At 41.2% G+C, this 21365-nt stretch overlaps 1 protein-coding gene across 2 annotated transcripts; it reads right to left on the bottom strand.

Annotated features, from left to right (window-relative positions):
* Window positions 1-901: 901 nt before the first annotated feature.
* Window positions 902-14288, bottom strand: PRKAB2 (protein kinase AMP-activated non-catalytic subunit beta 2). Of its 2 annotated transcripts, none has more exons than XM_082832945.1 (8): window positions 14100-14288; window positions 13650-13832; window positions 9729-9895; window positions 8841-8934; window positions 8484-8604; window positions 4711-4844; window positions 3970-4038; window positions 902-1639 (listed from the first exon to the last, which is right to left on the bottom strand). In XM_082832945.1, the coding sequence occupies exons 2-8, from the start codon at window positions 13803-13805 to the stop codon at window positions 1562-1564; spliced, it is 819 nt and encodes a 272-aa protein (XP_082689071.1). In that variant the 5' UTR covers window positions 13806-13832; window positions 14100-14288; the 3' UTR covers window positions 902-1561. The 2 variants fall into 2 exon arrangements, with proteins under 2 accessions (XP_082689071.1, XP_082689072.1); XM_082832946.1 differs by lacking the exon at window positions 14100-14288 and adding an exon at window positions 14059-14092.
* Between the last annotated feature and the right edge of the window lie 7077 nt (window positions 14289-21365).

Below are 21365 nucleotides of genomic sequence, written 5' to 3'. Positions count from 1 at the left end.
TAGAGAAGAAAATATTGGGGGCAATTTATCATAAGCCTGAAGTTCTCCAAATGCAGTCTCTTAAGACCAATGAAAAGGCATTTTTATTTTATTTTATTTTATTTGTGCGATACGCGGGCCTCTCACTGTTGTGGCCTCTCCTGTTGCGGAGCACAGGCTCCGGACACGCAGGCTCAGCGGCCACGGTTCACGGGCCCAGCCGCTCTGCAGCATGTGGGATGTTCCCAGACTGGGGCACGAACCCGTGTCCCCTGAATTGGCAGGCAGACTCTCAACCGCTGTGCCACCAGGGAAGCCCGAAAAGCCATTTTCTGATAAAAGAAAAATGTAGGCACATAAAAATCTTCCAAGGATGAAAGATATGAAAGTTTTCCCTGGCTTCACTCCCACCTTCAAAGCTATCTGCTCTGTGAAAGAAAACATGGAAGCAGGGCCAAACCAGGTGGGAAAAAGTATGGGAATGTGCCAATACAGCCTAAACTGTGGCACCAAACCAAAACAAAAAAGTAGACCTGCATTCTGCCTTTCATACAAGGCTGAGCCATATTTTCTTCAGTAGAAGTTAAAATAAGTGGTGACAAAGTGTCATGGGCCTGTGCTGAGCTTAAAAAGGAGACTTTCTGGCCGCCCTAGTCTGTAAGGTGGGTCAGGTCTCACACAGCCTTTTTTTTGTTTGTTTGTTTGTTTGTTTGCGGTATGCGGGCCTCTCACTGTTGTGGCCTCTCCCGGTTTTGCGGAGCACAAGCTCCGGATGCGCAGGCTAAGCGGCCATGGCTCACGGGCCCAGCCGCTCCGTGGCATGTGGGATCTTCCCAGACTGGGGCACGAACCCGTGTCCCCTGCATCGGCTGGCGGACTCTCAACCACTGCGCCACCAGGGAAGCCTTCACACAGCCTTTGAAAGGGGTCACTTACCCACTGAGTTTTGCGTTAGGCAAGAGTCAGATATAGGATCTGAAGGAGGTTAACAAAGCAAGAATGTGGAATGAGAGGAAAAACGGTTCTTGTGGGGTACCTGGTATCATATAAAAAACAGATTGTGCACATACTCTGGGAATACAGAGAACCCATGCAAGAAAAGCTGCTTCTGCAAGGAGGCAGCTGTAAGTAGGGCAGCACTCTGGCACAAGTCCATCCCTTGGAGAGCCAAGGTAGCAGTGATAGAATCTCCACCCAACAAGGATCCTGAGAGTTTGCTCTTCATTCACTTTAGGAAAAAAGCTTCCTGTAATGGTTCTTCCTGCAGCTCTCCCCAACAGATCTTGGTGAGTTCCCACAGGTAGAGAGAATACATCTAGCTAGGAGGCTTCCATTAACTTTCCTCTCGTGTGTGTGCGTGTGTGTGTGTGTGTATATGATTTTTTCTTAAAATAAATTCCATGAACTCCTAAAGCTCTCATTTGCAATCAAATGCAAAAGCAGAGCATCCTACTCAGAGGCTCTGAAACACATGTATTAGCCTCAAAGCAAATCAGCCTTCCAGTCCCAGGTAAGACTGGTCTAGTCCAGAAAGGCAAGGGAGATGCTTCTCCTGAATCCTGGGAGGCAGGAAGGAATCCCTTCAGATGGGCTTGTACAGCAGAGTAGTGACATACTTCTTCTTGTAGCGATGGGTTGCGCTAAGGACCATCACACTGTCCTGCAAGGGAAATAAACGTATGTAATTAATTCACTAGTTCAGGACGTAGGCAGCTGTTCCCAGCCATTAATCCTTCACAACTGCTCACTTTTAACAGAGTTAGTTTGATATTATAAAAAAAAGGTTGGTTTTGGATTCAAATCAATTTAAGTTTTGATCCTGACTCCTACTGTGACTCTATTTGTGACCTTGAGTAATCTACTTAATGTCTCTAAGTTTTTTCTCATCATTACAAAGGACAACACCTACCATTAATATGGTTCTGATGATTATATGAAATATCTGACTATCTGAGAAAGTAGGTGCTGAAAAAATATTAGTCTCCTACCTCACTTCCTTCCCCACCTCACATTCAAATATTGGGCTTAAAACTATGATGGAAAAAAAGGGCTTCCCTGGTGGCACAGTGGTTGAGAGTCCGCCTGCCAATGCAGGGGACACAGGTTCGTGCCCTGGTCCAGGAAGATCCCACATGCCGTGGAGCCGCTGGGCCCGTGAGCCATGGCTGCTGAGCCTGCGCATCCGGAGCCTGTGCTCCACAATGGGAGAGGCCACAACAGTGAGAGGCCCGTGTACCGCAAAAAAAACCACAAAAAACAAAAGCAAAAAAAACAACTATGATGGAAAAAAAGAAATATCCTGATATCTATCTCTAGAAGGAAGTCTTAAAAGCAATGAGAAAAAAGGGCAGTGATCCTTTTGAAAAACCATTTCCAAGCCCCATTTAATACCAGGGATGAACTTTAAAAAAAGTCATCTCTGATCAAGAGGGGACTCAGGAATCATCTTCTATCCTTGAACAAAGTGGACCCTAAAATCCTCCTTGGAAAGACACTCAATCCAATGGATCAGTTCCAAACAGCTTAAACAATCTGAGAGAACCAGGGATAGGTCAAGGCCAAGCTGAACCACAACAATCAAGACCTTGACCTGGGTTAGAACCAGTGTGAAGAGTAAGAGGTACCATTTCCCAAGCAGTGTTACAGATGCTGGGTGTACCATAGAAAGAGATGGCAGACTGTGGACATCACCTGATAGCCAAAGAGCAGATACAGGAGGCAAAATTCAGTTAGATCACAAAGAACCCAAGCAAATCCAATTAAGAAACCAGTGCCTCTTCCTATTTTCCTCTATATTGTATCATCTACAATGAAGACTTCTCAGATTGACATTCTGTGACCACAGTATGCAGATCACAGCCTAAAAATGACAGAAGCAAGGCAGGTAAAAAATTCAACTCCAGAAAGAGTTTGGTGGAAATGAAAAGTGGGTGAGAGAAAGAAAGATCTACTTGGAAGAAACAGCACAATGGTCTCTAGGAAAGGACATGGAATAAAGATGGGAGGACTGGACCTCAGTCCTCTCTCTTGTACTTATTGGCAATATGACCTTCTATGAGCCTTAGTTTCTTTATCTATAAAACAGGGTTAAAAAATAATACTTATCCCACAAGGTTATTATAAAAATTAAATTCAATAATATACATTTAGTAAGTACCAGGTAATCTGTTAAAGTCAGCTGTATCAGTGATTTCCCTAATCTGGCTGCACATCTAAGAAATATAAGCAGCTTAAAAAAATTACTGAGGCCCATCCTAGATGCACGTATTCAGAATCCCTGGGGATGGAGCCTCTGAATCTGTATTCTCCCGAACTTCCCCCAAGTGATTCTGATGATGTTCAGCTTAGTTTGGTAACTACAGAACTATATAAAATATTATTCCAATAGCCAGACCACAAAGACATGACAAGACTGAACAGATATTTTCAATCCAGAATCTAAAGCAGCAGAGAAACCAAGAAGCATTCTAAGAGCTGGGACGGGGATGGCGGGGGGAACAGGTTAAGTCTGGTCACATTTCTCCTTTAAGTAGTGGATAGGAAAGATGCAAGCACTTGGGTATATATGACTCAGGCAGCTGAAAGCAGCTCATGTCCACCTCTAAAAAAGTGGAAACCTTAATATCACATTCAAGCATTCTTTGAACTGGAAGGTAAACTTGCTTTTTCTGTAAATGAAATCCTAGTACTATGAACTCAAACTTAAGTAGGTGGTGCAAAGGTTATAGCTACCCAGAAAGAAACCAGGAAGCAAAAAAGTCCATTCAATCACAGCGCAATTCAGCTAGCCAGAACTCAGATATCGAGACTAAAATTTAAAACAAACAAACCCACTAGTTAAAGAAAGAAACTTCTTCTCCTATAATCTGACCATTACTGCCAGCTTCAGCTTCAGTGACGTAGCAGAGCAAGTAGCCACTAGGGAACACGTGTTCAACTCTTCCCCTCCCATTTTGGGGAACTATGTGAAGAACCAGGCCCACCACTTACCTTAATGGACAATGCATAGAGATGGTTCAGCATAACATGATTGGGCTCGGGGAGCAAGGCTGGATCACACTAAGAGGGGTAAAAAAAAAAACAAACCCAAAAAAACACCACTAAATGGGGTTAAATGCACAATCCTAAACCAGTTTATTCTTCCTCAGAGATCTTTGGGACTGTTGAGAAACTCAAAACTAGAATGTATTATTTCCTTTAAATAATGCACTCATCCTAGTATATATAAATAATACATTCTCATTACAGAAAATTAGGAAAATTCTGAGTCCAGGGCAGAAACCCTTAGCCTCACTACCTATTCATCCTCTTTAACAGACCTTGCCCACAACACATCTAGAAGATTTGTGTAAGAGACAAAAATAATCTTAGTGGGAATCAAGTGAATTGACTAGAAACGTAAATTATATGCAAAATATACTTCTTTTGGATATCCCCAAATGATAAATACTCCTTATCTTATGTTGGAATAGAAGTCTTAGAAACTGGTTCTAGCAATCCATAGCTCTGAGCCTGATATATTCGGACCAGAAGACAACTATGAATTTTGGTAACAGTATTTGGAAAAGTCGCAACTCAGCCCTGGAAAAAGGAACTTGTAAAGCTACTGATACGTATATGATTTATACTCAACACACCTTTGTAATAATCCCAACCTCTACGATTACTACACTGTAGCTCAAATGGTCTAGTAACCCCCAGATGCCCCAGCAATACTCTTAGGATACTCACAGATATATTAGTGTCCTTGTTAAGAATAACTTGGAGAAGGTGAGGAGGCAGGATGGGTGGGGATTTGAATCTCTCCTCTGATCGAAACACATACATTTCTTGACCATAAGGCCCTGGGGGTGAGCTGGAAAGGTCTGGAAGATATTTATTCAAATATAAGGGAAAGTTGGAGAGCTATTAAAGATGCATGAAAAAACTGTCAGTACATGGCAGCTAATATTAAATATGGTAGAAGTCAAGAATCATAAACTTGTGACTTGTTGGGTCTACAACTGTAAGGCAAACAAAGAAAAAGTCTGCGTCATCCTGAACATAAACCATGAAGTTCCTCAACATGGTAACATGACGTGAAGGATAGGGGAGGAGATGAGGGGTAAAAGATGTAGGTTCAGGGAAGAGCTACTCCATTTATCAATTGTATGACTTGGGACAAATCCCTCTTCTACAGTCAGTTTCCTCATTCATAAAATGAAAATAACAATCTCTGCCCTATTTCACAGTGCTTTTATAGGAATCAAATGAGACAACAGATGTGACAATGTCTTATAAACTATCAAACAATATGAAAATATTAGATTTGTTCTTTTTTCCAGTCAAGCAGCAAGGTTATAAACTTTAAAACTACTGATACTATGATGACTGCAACAAAAAGGAAAAATTAATAACAATGTAGTAGTCATTAGGGGAATGCAAATCAAAACCACAATGAGATACCATTTCACACTCATTAAGATGGCTAGAATAAAAAAAGACAGACAATAATAATTATTGGCGATGATGTGGAGAAGTTGGAACCTTTGTATTATTCCCATTGCTGGTTGGAATGTAAAATGGTGCACCACTTTGGAGAACGGTTTGGCAGTTCCTCCAAAAGGTAAGCACAAAGTTACCATATGACCCAGCAATTATACTCCTGGGTACATGCCCAAGAGAAATGAAAACATATGCACACAAAAACTTGAACACAAATGTTCATAACACCATTATTTGTAACAGACAAAAAGTGGAAACAATCCAAATGTCCGTCAGCTAATGAATGGATAAATAAAATGGTATACGCATACAATGGAATTTTATTCAGCCATAAAAAGGAATGAAGTAATTATATATATTACAACATGGATGAACCCTGAAAACATTATGCTAAGTGAAAGAAGCCAGACACAAAAGACCACGTAGTGTATGATCCCATTTCTATGAAATGTCCAAACTAGGCAAATCCATAGAGACACAAAGTAGATTTGTGGTTGCCAGAGGCGGAGGGAAGGAGGCAATGGGAAGTGACTGCTCATGGGGATGGGGTTTCTTTTGGGGGTGATTAAAATACTCTGGAATTTGGACTTCCCTGGTGGTCCAGTGGTTAAGAATCCGCCTGCCAATGCAGGGGACACGGGTTTGATCCCTGGTCCGGGAAGATGCCACATGCTGCGGAGCAACTAAGCCCATGTGCCACAACTACTGAGCCTGCACTCTAGAGCCCACAAGCCACAACTACTGAGCCCATGTGCCTAGAGCCCGTGCTCTGCAACTAGAGAAGCCACTGCAATGAGAAGCCCACACACTGCAACGAAGAGTAGCCCCCACTCACTGCAACTAGAGAAAGCCCGCGTGCAGCAGTGAAGACCCAGCGCAGCCAAAAAAAACAAAACAAAACTCTGGAATTATATAGTGATGATGGTTGCACAACTCTGTGAATATACTAAAACTTACTGGATTGCACACCTTAACAGAGTGAATTTTATGGCATATGAAATTATATCTTAAAAAAATGGAAAAAGTGTATGCAGACAGAATAGAAATACACAAAAATGAAGAGAACTATAATTTTTTGCTTAAAAATTTTTAATGTTTTTTACAGTTTCTAGTAAAAAGGATTTTAACAACCAGTTCAGCATAAGAACTCAGATTTCAATTAAATATACCGTGGGACAAAAGAAAAGAGTAGCAAAAATACTGTTATATTAAACAATATCTTAAAAATGTATAGAACTTGAAACTTTTCAAAGTACTCTCAGGTATTTTATCATAGATCCACAAAAACACTCTTTGCAAGTACATAGAACAGTTTTTTTTTTTTTTCCCTTTCCATCAGAAAAAAAAATGGTTAAGTCATCTACCCAAAGTCACATACACGGCAAAGATGGTCACTGAGTGCAGATTAAAACCCATTATCTGAAGATTCCTAATAAAATGTATTCTAAACCCTACCTCAGTGGATCAGGAAATTGGGTGAAAGTGGGAAGAGAGAAATATCAAAAGTATGCTAGTCCTCTTTCTCTATAATTATGATTATATGTCTATTATTCATTGGTTGCTTTGCTAGAATCATATAATGCAAAAATTTAGAGTAACTAGTGGCCTCATCATTCAATTCAGTATTTTTAAACTCTTTTAAATCTCTGCGCCACCAGTTAAGAACAATGTCCAGCCTTACTTTCTGAGCTTATATAATGAAAACAATATTTTTGTAATTTTCCTAAACAATTATTATACTATTGCTTATTCTTTTAGAAACTGCATAAGCCACTCTTGTGTCCTGAGATTCTAATATGTCTCACTTCAGGTATTGTGTCTCCTCAGCTGTGAATCGCTGAGAGTCTAAGCCTCTGATTTTACTGATAAGGAACCAAGAACCAAAAAGGTTGAAGGAGTTGTCCGTGATGCAAAGCTAGTTAGTAGCAGAGGCAGGCTTTGAACTCACAAGGGAGAAGTGTGCTTACTGGAAACACAGTTCTTTAGACAGTCATAGCCTTTACTGTAAAAACAACAAAATTGGTAACTGTGAGTATGGATAGCAAATCCCTTTTCTGGTTTTATAGCTAATGTAAGGAGAGATGAAGGCCTTGGAAAAAGCACTGGGAGAAACAAAAGGATACAAGTCTTTTCCTCTACGAAGGGATTTTTTTTTTAACCCAAAACTTACAAAACTTCAGTTAACATATACACAAAAGAAATGTGAGGTTTGGGAACTTCCCTGGTGGTCCAATGGGTAAGACTCCATGCTCCCACTGCAGGGGGCCCGGGTTTGATCCCTGGTTGGGAACTAGATCCTGCATGCATGCCGCAACTAAGAAGTCCACCTGCTGTAACTAAAAGATCCCGCATGCCGCAACGAAGAGCCTGTGTGCCGCAACTAGGACACAGCACAGCCAAAATTAATTAATTAATTAATTATTTAAAGAAATTAAAAAAAAAGGAAATGTGAGGTTTTTATAACCCTTTTCCCCCAAAAAACTGCCATATATGTAGGCCCTATAAAATTATAGAACTGCCAACTGAGCTATCAAACTGGCAGGATTAAGCTGAGGCAGCTAAACAAGGCATATGAGACACAGCTAGCCCCTGCTAGTTGATACTCTCAAAGGTCAATGAAAAACTTGAAATATTATTAGAAATAGCTTTTTAAACTATAGACCATAGCCTATTAGTGGTTTATAAAAAGAAGGATAAAATAGAGTACTCTACATGTAATAAAGGCAAATATTATACTGTAAGACTTGTGTTACTGGTGTGTGTGTGTGTATATGTGTGTGTGTGTGTGTGAGTGTGTACTGGGTTACAGTGTAAACCTACTGGTTAAAAAGTTTGAAATCAAATACACTAGACAGATTTTTTTCTTGAAGACGGGTACCTAATGTTTATAGGAGAAACATATACATACAATTGATAAGATTCCTAAGGAGAAAATGAAAAAACAAACAAAAACCACTCTTGGGAAGAAACACGCATTATAAGAAAAATAGATCAAGAAAGAGCAAATACTACAAAATTACCTCGACAAGATGTCTCTGAGCTTTCCATTGAATCTAGCTTTAAAGCATCAAACACCTCAAAATCAGACTTCTTGACATGGATCAAATTGTTAATTGTGCCAAGCTGACTGGTAACCACAGGCTGAAACAATGAATGGAAAAAAAATTCATGAAACCCCATTTCAAATACATCTCTTCCATTCAACTCTCCTCTTTTTAAAAGGGATCATACTTGGCACCACCATCTTTTATCAAGAAAGAAATCCAACAGAATAGGAGCCTATCAGTCCTGACTGCAATGATGTTTGACACCAAGGGGAATGATAGTTTAAAGGAGACTGTTAAGTCAGTGGTTACCCTCGGAGATCAAGGCCTTACCTCTGATGGATCATGAACCCACTGTCCATCCACAAAGAACTTGTACTGGTGCTCTCCCTCAGGGAGGTCCAGGATGGCAACAAAGTCATTATGGCTATAGAAGAAAACAGAAAGTTAAATAGGCCAAATTTCTATTAGAAGACAGAATATAAATGTAAAAACCACGAGGCAATCACAATATCATACCAATGATCTCCTGCATTCTTAAGTGATTGCAACCCCTGTAGTAAAAAATAATTTATAAACCCATTCTCCTTTTTTATATCACCTTGAGCATGTATTTGCTAGCCCCTCCCAATAACTTTAGTTCTTAACTAATATCTGGAAAAGAACAATAAAGATGTTAATCCTCCCGAATGTTCCACCTTAGTACAACTATTTTGCTTCAGCAAAACGGATCCCTCATGAATGTAAATAAGATAGCAAGTAGGTTCAGGATAAGAAGTGCCTCAAGGTACCCTTCCCATATTTTGGTGGCAGATTCTAGAAAATTACCTATATACAAAGGGCCATAACCAGTTACATAATTCACTGTTGCTCTGAAAGCAACAAACAACATTACTACCTAGAACTTTACAGTGTGTTTTGTTTTAGTGCAGAAGTCAGAGCAACTGGACTCAGGCAGTTATGGAAGACTTCCCACAAGCATAGAAAGGACTGGTGTTAACACAGTCTTAAAGAAAATGACATTCTAAGTGGTAAAACATCTCTTACTCACTATGAGGTTAGAAAAAAATGTCACAGATATACTTATTGGTCACAGAAAATATTCTAGAGAGAGTCCCTAGCAGGTGGAGAGGAGTAGTCCAGCCAGGTCTCTCTCCTAAGAAAGGAAATCAAGTCTCTACTCCTGGACCCTGTAGACTCAACCAAGACACTTGTCTTCACCTCTTAATCAGTGGAATCTTGGTGCTCCAATTGTTGAAGGACCCAGAGATGAAGACCTCCTTGCCTCCTTCAGACCAGCGGATAACAGTGGGCCGGGCCTGCTGTGTGGGCTTTACGGAGTCCTCCAAATCCTGCTGCCATGATACAAACTCTTTGTCCCCAGGGAGCTGTAAGAAGGATTAGGTCATCCCTAAATTGTGACCCAGGAATTCTGAAAAGGTCACTATCCTCCCTAGGGCAGAGAGGGGTGCTACGTTTCTGCTAAGGATTAATAAGCCTTGAAATTAGCAACTAAATCAGATTTTGAACAAACTATAGAAAAAGAACTCATCTAGGACCAAAATGGTCAACTGGCTTATGCTCAAAGGCTACCCAAATCACAGCCTAACTTCTGAGTCTGCATGTATCACTCATTCTTTCAGAGCCTTAGGATTTCCCTTAAGAAACAAACAAAAAACCTTACTTCCTCTTACCAGATTAACTCATAGGCAGACAATTATGATATGCTTCTGAGTGTCTCTTAAGAGAAAAAATATGAAAATAAAGTATGGTTCTACAAAAAATAATTAAGTTAACCACATGCAAATATGAGCAGCTCCCAATTTATCAGCTGTAATAGAAATTAGAGATGCTAAAATTCATAAGTAATTCACAATCTCTACTTTAGTTAATAGGTTACAAAAGGACATTAAAAATATAAAAATCAGGGCTTCCCTGGTGGTGCAGTGGTTGAGAGTCCGCCTGCCGATGCAGGGGACGCGGGTTTGTGCCCCGGTCCGGGAGGATTCCACATGCCGCGGAGCAGCTGAGCCTGAGCGACCGGAGCCTGTGCTCCGCAGTGGGAGAGGCCACAGCAGTGAGAGGCCCGCGTACCGCAAAAAAAAAAAAAAAAAAAAAAAATATATATATATATATATATTTAAATCAGATCATTGGTTTCATAAATTTTGAGAAATGGTTATGAAATCTTACTTGCTCACCTATGCCAGGTTTGTACTAGTTATTTCAGGAGTAGGGATGAAAATTCTGGAGCCCCAAGAAGCATCAGATCAAAACCACAGTTTCCTTTAAAAAAGTGGTTCCAATATCAAATGAAGTATGTAGGATTCCGGAAAAACAACTGATTCCTTACTTAGTTTCTTTTCATTACCATCCTTCAGAACAGGAATTGGCAAACTATGGCCAGTGAGCCAGATGCTTTTACAAATAAGGTTTTATCAGAAAATAGCCACACTCATTCACTTACTCATTTTCTACAGCTGCTTTCATGCTACAATGGCAGAAGTGAGTAGTTGTGACAGAGACTGTATGGTCCGCAAAGTCTAAAATATTACCTACCTGGCCCTTTATAGAAAAAGTTTGCTCACCCCCACTTCAGATTGGCTTAAATAACTTTGGTAAATAAGACTATATGGTACCAAGCCAAAATATTACCAAATAAAATAATGTGGGTTAAAAAAAAAAAGGACTAGTTTATTCATTTGGGCTTTACTTTCAAAATGGCTGAGGCAGACTACCTTCCATACTCTCTCTCAATATTCCTCAAAACTACGCTATGAGATACCAGTAGCAGCATAATCCAAAGCAAGCAGAGAAAGAGAATTGAAGGAACTTTCACATTATATAAGGAAGTGGCTTAAGAGGAAAGTCTGATCTCCATTTTCTCAAAGCAATGAACTCTTATTTGACAGGCTGCATTAGAATTACAGAAATGTTTACATATGCCTAACAATTACATATGCCTCAGATTCTGATTCAGATATAAGGTCCGGGAATCTACTTTTAAAAAGCTTCCCAGACAGTAATACTGAAATTATATTAAAAATAAAGAAAGAAAAAAAAAATAAAATAAAGAAAGAAACCTCATCTTTAGAGATACATCCTAAAATATTTACAAATAAAGTAATATTTGATATGATGGTCTGGGATTTGCTTCAAAATAATTGGTGGAGGAAGAGTGGATTAGGGTATAGGTGACATAAATTCATTCATGATTTGATCATTGTTTAAACTGGATGACAGTTAATACAGGAGTTCATTACACTGTTCTCCTGACTCTGAAACATGGAAAATGTTTCAAATTTTCTATGCAGTGTTCAAACAAATCTCAGGTGAGTCTAATGTGCAAATAGGACTGAAAACCATTGAACTAGTAAACCGAAGAAGGCTGGCATTTGAAGCAATGTAGACCCGCCTGCCACTGTTTCTATTACTTACTTTTATGATTTAATAGTTTCAGTTTAGAATTTGAAAGCTACAAACTATTAATATGCCTAGCTTTGGAAGAAAGCCCTTCCACGTATGACATGACATTTCTGTGGTAGGCATGAGTGCAGCTGACTAGCAAAAAGATTGTTTACTCCAAGTTAAATAGTCAGCAAAATCATCAGGAAAAGAGGCAAAACAATTAGAATTATAACTGAAAAATGTTTAAGTGAAACATTGAGGGAAGAAATACAGTAGATTGAGAACTATAAAATCTTAGATTTGGAAGTGACCTTGGGAATTATTTGAACCAATTTTCTTATTTCACAAATGTCAAGATTGAGGTAAGGGAATGAATGATCCAAAATAGGCTCCATTTCAGACAGAGCAACCTGGCTTTTATTCAGGACGCCGATTACTGCAGTCACAGTTTGACAAATACACTGTACTTAAATCCTGAGTCACCAATGTAGGAAACTGGTAAAAATACAATCACCTTGAGAAAGCTCTGAAGAAGTAAATTCAGATGGCTGAGGAGAGGGCCCAAATGTTGAGGAAGAAGTCCTGAAGTGGGAGAAGGAAGAAAGGAACGAAGAAGAAACCTCAAGAAATCACCCTCACTTCTCTTTGTGATTATGTTCTCAGTTGTGATCCAAGAAAATAAACAGTAGAATCCACATTTCATGTGTTATCAACACGGCAGATTATTCTCTATTTACAAGAGTAAATAAAATAAAACCCCAGATGGGTGGGACAGGATGAGTGATAACATCAAACCTACCCCAATCTCCCCAACCCCTCCATTTTTCTACTTCATTCTAGTCAGACTACCAGGAGGAATTAATGTATTTAATGCCTACAACTCTGAAAGTGATTAGAAACATTCGAATAGTAATTACATTGCTGTCAGCTCCATCTATCCTTTCTGTAGGGTGAATACAAGTTGCCACTTCCCTGAAAGTCCTTGATTGAGAGCAAGGTCTTCAGGGCAACTGTGGGTTGTCCATTCTCAGCCGCGGTAACATTATGAAGTACTACCGGAAATTAGAGAAATCCTGGAATTATTTGCTCTCCCACTTGAGAAGCAGCTGGACGTGAAAGAAGCAGCTCAGCCAAGACTACTGTAAAGTATGAGATGAAAGCTAAGCAGTCAACCAAATAATGTCCTTTATTGATCCCCAAGACTAGAAGAAAGTATTCATATGCTGCTCACAGCCATGCCAAAGGGGAAGAGGATCTGAAGTGATGAGCTCTCAGAAGGGCAAAAATGATGCTGATACACAACAGCTATCAGGAAAAAGAAATTCATTTACCTACCTCAAGGCAAATGCGAGAAAATGCCGCCTATGGTCAGCAACTCGGGTAACCTACCCTCTGAAGTTTTTCACCAGGGCTCACAACCTACAAATTCATCAGTACTCTAGAAGAGGGTGCCTGTTAGGAGAACCAAGGGCGACCGGGCGGAGGTTTGTTGGCCTCATCCTAAAAATGTGGCCAAAAGAGTAGTCGAGTAACAAGAACTCCGCCTCTATCCTACTTTGAGACAGCACTGCGAAAGGAATTACCACTCAATATCTCCGTCCCCGAAAAAAGCCTTTAATTCTAAAAACCGTAACCCAGGTCAGTGTGATAAGAAAAAATCAAAATAGGGAGGAGAAGCCCTGACACCCAGACTACTGCAGCATCGCCACCAACTGGGGGCGTGGGGACACTCACCTTGGAATCCGGCAGGCTGAAGACGCTGGGGTCATCGGTGCTCCCCACCATGATCTTATGTTCCTTGCCCGGGGCATGGCCGCCGGCGCCCTCGGCGCGCGCAGCCTTGGCGCCGTGGCGCTCCCCGGCCACCCGGTCGCTGGTGGTGTTTCCCATGGCGGTGCAGCTCGAGTCGGGGGCCACCTGCCGTGCGGAACAACACGGGGCTAGGGACACCCCGGCGGTCGCGTCTGGGGAGCCCCTGGCCCCGCCCCTGCGTCTGGGGACCCGGGCAAGGGAATCCCCGCCCCAGGAAAGCCGCGCGCAGGGGAGCCCGCCCTCCCTCCCTGGCCGCCAGGAACCCCCGGAACCCCCAATCCCCCTAGTTGCCCGCTGCTCAAGAAACCCGCTTTCTGAAACACCCCCGCACCCTCCGCGCTCACTGCCCAGGGGCGCTCCCACCCCAATCACCTCCCGCGATGCTCTGCCTCCTCCCGGGACCAATGGTGCGATGGCTGTTCTGCGGATAAGGCCACCAATAAAGTTATTGAAATTGAAGCCACGCCCCGGGCTAGCGACCCGGGTTTCCTCCTAAAATGGCTACAAGGCCAGAGACGCGGGGTCGCCCCGCGCGCGTTCCCTGCGGCCGCGCCGCGGTAGCGCCCGGAGCCCGCCGGCCTCTCTAGCCACCGTCGCCTCGATGGTGGGCAGCCGCGCGCAGCCTTCAGCGCCAGGCGGGGGCGCCGGTTCCGCAATCCACCGTGTGCGGGGCCAGGACTGCTTCGCTGGCGAGACTGCGCCGAGATCTTTGGTTGAGCCTCAGGGATTGCCATCGGGTGGGGACGGTCACCGAAGGACACGGGGTCCCCTCACGGGCTCTGGTGCGCACCCGGTGGAGCGGCATTGCTTTTTTCCCCGCTCCCTCACCTGGCCTCAGGTTCGCCAAACGTTTTCATTTTGTAGCGTCTTTTCGACAGGCATCCCGGAGAGGTGAGTTCCTATAGGGAATAAGAAAACGGACTTGCAACTGAAAGCTAAGGAAGTAGTGGTAATTGCTCGAGGTTAAAACTAAGTGCTATGGGGAGCAGACAGCCTGACTGGGTCCCCAGGGAACAGGGAATAATTAGGAGATAAATATTTTTTAAAAAAAATTTTTGTTTATTTATTTTTGACTGCATTGGGTCTATCGTTGCTGCGCACGGGCTTTCTCTAGTTGCGGCGAGCGGGGGCTACTCTTTGTTGTGGTGCTCGGGCTTCTCATTGTGGTGGCTTCTCTTGTTGCTGAGCACGGGCTCTAGGCGCACGGGCTTCAGTAGCTGTGGCTCTTCGGCTGTAGAGCGCAGGCTTAGTAGTTGTGGTGCACGGGCTTAGTTGCTCCGCGGCATGTGGGATCTTCCCAGACCAGGGATATAACCCATGTCCCCTGAATTGGCAGGCAGATTTTTAACCACTGCGCCACCAGGGAAGTCCCAGGAGATAAATCTTGACAAATTGTTAAAATTAGTATAAGGAGAAGGAGAAAGCTATTCTAGGCTAAGAAACAGCACTTGCAGTGAGCAACCCCAGAAGAAATGAAATTCAAGAAAGAGAGCAACAGAACCATCAGAAGGAATACTTAGGTGGAAAAGGGCAATGACAGTCTTGTTGGAGCAGTTTTAGGTTTCTACTGATAATTAATGGGACTTATGTGGTATTTACTAATTCTTACTTTGTATTATGATTATATGCATGTCTCATTACCTACTAGAAACCCTTGTCACTCAGCATGTGTTATAGTGACCAGCAGCATTGGCATCACCTGGGAGCTTGTTAGAAATGCTGAGTCTGAGGCCCCATCCTACAGAATCAGATTCTGCATTTTAACAAGATCCCCAAGGGAATGTGTATACACATTAAAGTGTAAGAACCACTGCATTGACTACTGGCAGAGAGCAAATCTAGGTTTAATTTTTCATGTTCTTGCGTGCATCTTGTACAGAGTAAACATTTGCAGAATGAAGGGTACATGAATACTGTTTACTACATTTATAACAGGATAATTGCACTTAGTCTTAAACACAGCCAGTAATGGGGAACCCCAAGTCACACAAGGCCACCTTTTCTGAATGAGCAGCTCTATTTGTTAAAAAGTTCGTTTTATATTAAGTTGAAAACCCATCCACTTAAGTCCAACAAATCCTCTGCTCCCCCTTTTGTTTTTGCTCTGCCCCTAATAAACTCAGTTATTCTGTAGCTCTTAACCAAAGACAGTTTGCAGAAAAAAAGGTACATTTTTTTTACTGCAACCTTTTGCTCACCCCTCCAAAATCATTACTGTCTAGTTACCTCCTTCTTGGATAATCTTACCCCCCCCCCCCTTATTCCCCGAGTTCCTTTCAGTCTTTCCACAGGACTCTGAAGCAAGGTCCTTGAAGGACTAATACAATAAACATTAACTTGTGTACTGTTCAGCTTTCTAGCCCCAGGGTGGTTTCTCCATGCCAAGTAATATGTCCCTAGTATGTATTTCCTTGCAAGCGTCAAATCAGCATAGGAGGAGCAAATCTGCTTTGGGGATTATTCATGACACTGTTCTGCTCTAATAACATTTATAAATCGGTCAGTAGTTAATAATAAAAGTCAACTTTGCATATTGTGTATTTTAGACATAAGACAAAAGTAATTTGACACTGTAGGAAGGATTAATTGCTTCTCCCTAGTCCCATGTTTGTTTGTTTTTTCCTTATACTCAGGAAAGACTAGGTAAAGAAACATGATCTCTTAACCAACACCAGTATAATTTCTCTCTTCAGACTTAATGCTGTTGCCCCAGTGTCCTATCCTTCCTTCTAGAGGGAAGGAAAAGAAGAAGGTAATAGGCAAAATAATTGGTGGGGGTTCTCTTGATGTTACTGTATCTCAGATGTCATTGCCACTCGTCTCCTCAGATAAGCCATTCTGCCTGATAAACTGAGGAGAATAATGGAGAGCATGGGAGGCTTCACAACACAGTATACTTTTATGCATGCTGCTAAAGGTGTCCTACTTCCTCTGAGAGGTGAGGATGGGGGAATGGGGGAAGAATATATCGATTTTACAGAACTGGATGACAGGTTAGATTCGGCATCTGGAGCTTTACTTTCCTGTCTCTGCTCCCCAGTTTGCATCCCCACCTGTGATCAGGAATGAGTGTGACATCTCATCTTGGTGATTTCCATTTCAAAAACAATCTGATCTTTTTTATAAAGTTAAACATACACCTAACATGCAGTTTAGTAATCTCACTCTTAGGTATTTATTCAAGTGATATAAAGACAGGTTCACACAAAAACCTGTACATAAATATTTATTTGTACAAAACATATGTGGCTTCACTCATTTTCACCCCAAAAGGTAAACAACACAAGTGTCTTTTGCCTGGTAAATCTATAAACAAAATGTGGTATAGCCATAAATGGAATACTGCTCAGCAATGAAAAGGATTAAACTCTTGATACATACAACATGGATGAGTATCAGATGCATTATGGGAAGTGAAAGAAGCCAGAGTCTATTTACATGACATTCTGGAAAGAGCAAGACTTAGGGTCACAAAACAGATAAGTGCTTTCCAGGAGTTGAAGGTGGGAAGAGGTGTTGACTACAGAGGGGCCCTAGGAAATTTGGGGGAGTTATAGAATACTTCTGTATCTTGATTGTAATGGTGTTATGCATCTGTCAAAACTTACAGAACTGTACACTAAAAAGGGTGATTTTATTGTATGAACATTATACCTCAATAAAAAATAAAAACAATTTAATACTATTTAAAATATCAGCTTTAGGAAGAGGAAGATACAAGTTTATACACAAAAGAGACTACTCAACCATTGTGGAAAGTAATTATTTTTAAAAACAAATACCATTGATACTAATTTTTTCCACCTTTATTGAGGTATAATGATAAAATTATATATATTTAAAGTATGCAGCATGATGACTTGATGTATGTGAACACTGTGAAATGATTCCCACAATCAAGGTAATTCACATCTATCACTTCACACCTCTGTGTGTTTGTGTGGGAAAATGCTTAAGATTTACTCTCTTAGCAAATTTCAGGTATATAGCACAGTATTATTAACTATAGTCACCATGCTGTGCTTATTCATCTTATAACTTAAAGTTTATACCCTTTGACCAACATCTTCCCATTTCCCCTAACTCCTGACCCCTGGCAACTATCATTCTACCCTCTGTTTCTCTGAGTTCGACTTTTTTTTTAGATTCTAGGTATAAGTGATACAACACAGTATTTGGCTTTCTCTGACTTATTTCACTTAGCATAATGCCCTCAAGGCCCATCCATGATGTTGCACATGGCAGGATTTTCTTCTTACGGCTAAATAGTATTCCATTGTGTGTGTATATGCTACATCTTCTTTATCCATTCATCTTTAAACAGATATTTAGGTTGTCTGCATATCTTGGCTACTGTGAATAATACTGCAGTGAACATGGGAGTGCAGATATATCTTCATGATCCTGATTTCATTTCCTTTGGATATATACCCATAAGTGGGATTACTGGATCATATGGTAGTTCTATTTTTTAATTTTTGAGGAATCTCCATACTGTTTTCCACAGTGGCTATACCAGTTTACATTCCCACAAAAGCATGCAAGGTTTCCCTTTTCTCCAAGTCCTTGCCGACTCTTATCTCTTATCTTTTTGGTAATAACCATTCGAACAGATGAGGTGATGATATCTCATTGTAGTTCTGATTTACATTTCCCTGATGATTAGCAATGTTGAGTGCCTTTTCCTGTACCTGTTGGCCATTTGTATACCTTCTTTGGAGAAATACCTATTCAGGTCTGTGATATCATGGTTTATAATAGGAAACATATATTTGGTCTTTGTCCCTCTTTATGAAATCCCAAAACCCTTGGCATTTCCTAAGTGATGAGAGCATTAAAGGTGTTTCTCGTTAGGTTAACGAAATGCCTTTTGGACTGAACCTAAGAATGGGAGCTGTTGTCAGGAAAACCAAACACGTGATTAGAGGGTTGGAACTTTCAGTCCCACACCCTGACCTCTGGGGAAGGGAGAGGAGCTGGAGGTTGAAACAATTGCCAATGGACAATGAGTTAATCAATCATGGCTGTGTACTGAAGCCTCCACAAACCCCCAAAAAGGACAGGAATTTGGAGAGCTTCCAGATGGGTGAACACGTGGAGATTCACGGAGAGTGGCCCCCTTGGAGAGGGCATGGAAACTCTGAGCCCTTTCCCCATACTCTGCCCTCAAGGAGATGGATCAAAACTGTCTACCCCTTAAGTATGGGCGGAGCATATTAACTTCCTTCCAAAGAATACAATATAGAAAAGGGGAAAAAAGGATAACTTTACAGTGGAGAAACTTAAACACAACCTCAGCCCGCTTAACATCATTAGTGGGAAGTCAGTAGCAGTACCTTTGATACAAGGTGATGAGAATAGCACTTTACCTCTGTAGTTTTCCTCCTGACAGCCCAAACCCCTAGACTAATCATGAGGAAAAAATATCAATCACAAATTAAGGGATAGTCTACAAAATACTTAACTAGTACTCCTCAAAACTGTCAAGATCATCAAAAACAAGGAAAGTGTAAGAAACTGTCACAGTCTAAAGCAGCCTAATGATAAGGAGTAATGTGATACCCTAAGTGGGAGCCTGTGATAGAAAAAACATTAGGGATAAAGTAAATAAATCAGAATAAAGTATGGAACTTAGTTCTTTTCAAATTGTCAAGTTCCTGAAAGAAGCAAAACACTGAAGAACTGATGAAGATTAGAGGAGATTAATGATACATAACAACTAAATGCAATATAAGATCCTGGAACCAAAAAGGGAAATTAGAGGGAAAAGTGATGAAAATTGAGTAAGTGATTTAGTTAACAGTTTTATATCAATGTTAATTTTCTTGTTTTGATAATTGTTGTAATGTTATGTGAAGTCTTATCTTTAGGGAACCTGGGTAAAGCTTATACAAGAAGTCTTTGTATTTTTTTTGCAACTTTTCTGAAAGAATGAAATCAATTCAAAATAAAAAGTTTAAAAAATTACTAAAGTAATCCAAATAGTAAAACACATGAGGAAGCCCAGTGACATGATCTTGAGTCAGAAGACTTTTTTTTTTTTTAAATTTTTGGCTGTGCTGCGCAGCATGTGGGATCTTAGTTCCCCAAGCAGGGATCAAACCCGCACCCCCTGCATTGGAAGTGCAGAGTCTTAATCTCTGGACTGCCAGGGAAGTCCCAGAAGACTCTTCAAATGACATTTTCACCCAAAGAAATAGAGAAAAAGAATACTCTGAAGAGAGCTTTAAAATAAGTTTATTTAAAATCCTCAAGGAAGGGAAGATACTAGTTTGAATACACCCCAGCTCCACACCACTCTCATCCCAACCCAATTTTCATAACTCATCATCTGTTGGTTCTGGTAGATAGTAGAGACCTCAGAATCCGTTCAAGTCCTGACAGAAAGAGCAATTACAGGTCTTCCTCGCCTTTTGGCTAAATCGGTGGTTCTTAAACTTTACCATGCATCAGGAGGGCTTACTAAAACACAGATGACTGGTGACTGGAACTTCTGATTCAGTAAGTCTGGGATGGGGTCTGAGAATTTCTATCAAGTTCCAGATGATGCTGGTGTTTCTGGATCAAGAACCAAATTCTGAGAAACACTGGGGCAGGCAACAGTCTGGAGACGAGTACTGGAGATCCCTAATAAAAGGCAGTGTGAGGAAAGAGGTAGCTGACTCTTGGAACCATAATAGTGCTTCCCATATCTCCAAAAATAAAGAATTAAAACCAACCAGAATATGGGGAACAATCTCCTATACAGAAAAATTCCACATTTATGTATGTATTGCCTTCTCAAGGAGGTGGAGCATAACTCCAGTCCTGAGGTTGCTTATCCTTCGGAAGGCCACCTTGCATCTTTGGCCGATGGCTGGTGTCTGGGAATTTGGATTTGGGGAGGGTTCTTACCACCCCAACTGATAAGAGTGGCTCTCTGTGCCTATACTGTGTAACCGTGTGGTTTATACTGAACACCTGCTCTCCTTCTGGGAGTCTGGAATTTTGATATGGGCAGGCAGAGGGTGCCTGTGGACTAGCCCTATTACAGACCTTGGGCACAGAGTGGAAAGATGTGAAAGTCTTCTGATTGCTTCTATTTTCTTAGAGAAAAAAGAAACAAGGATTAGTGGTCATGAATTTAAGACGTCAAATGAGCACAGTGATATTTTTCTCTTGCCATATTTGTGTTTTAGTGCCGGCACATAACCAAAGGTAATGTTTAGCCAAGCAAGTACGGAGGAAAGGGCAAAGGAATTGAGAGTGCATGGTAGGGTATGATTATAATTTTGGACCATGGCTTATAGACCAGGTGGGCTAGGAAGTGAAGATAGAGCAGGTTGATGGAGGGCATGAAGTGGAGTCAAAAAACTGTGGAGTTAGAGTACTGGAGTGAATGTGCTGAAGAGATAAGAGACGGTATTGGAGAGTGGGTTGCTTGAAATTGAGATTTTGGTGGTAATGACATAGGTAGATTATAAGATCATTGGAATGAGAAGGTCATTGAAGGGAGAGGCCAGGTGGTAAAGGCCTACCTCAACACTCATACTCATTCTCCCGTCCTCCTTAATAACAGCACCTTGATTTTACCTGGACACACTGCCTCTCTGTATAAAGACACATTTCCTACGCTCCCTGGTAGCTAGATATATGTGA

This window comes from Leucopleurus acutus (genome assembly GCF_964270905.1).
Source record: "Leucopleurus acutus genome assembly, chromosome: 2".
Classification (NCBI taxonomy): domain Eukaryota; kingdom Metazoa; phylum Chordata; class Mammalia; order Artiodactyla; family Delphinidae; genus Leucopleurus; species Leucopleurus acutus.
Note: the sequence above shows the minus strand (reverse complement) of the source record. Positions and strands in the feature narration are given on the sequence as shown.

What these genes read in the sequence shown, in the direction of transcription:
- PRKAB2 (XM_082832945.1), bottom strand. Translation starts at nt 13,805, where the DNA reads ATGGGAAACACCACCAGCGACCGGGTGGCCGGGGAGCGCCACGGCGCC. An exon ending in TCAGCCTGCCGGATTCCAAG is followed by an intron (nt 9,896 to 13,649) that starts GTGAGTGTCCCC and finishes TCCTTCTTACAG; the next exon opens with CTCCCTGGGGACAAAGAGTT. An exon ending in AAGATTCCACTGATTAAGAG is followed by an intron (nt 8,935 to 9,728) that starts GTGAAGACAAGT and finishes TTTCTTCTATAG; the next exon opens with CCATAATGACTTTGTTGCCA.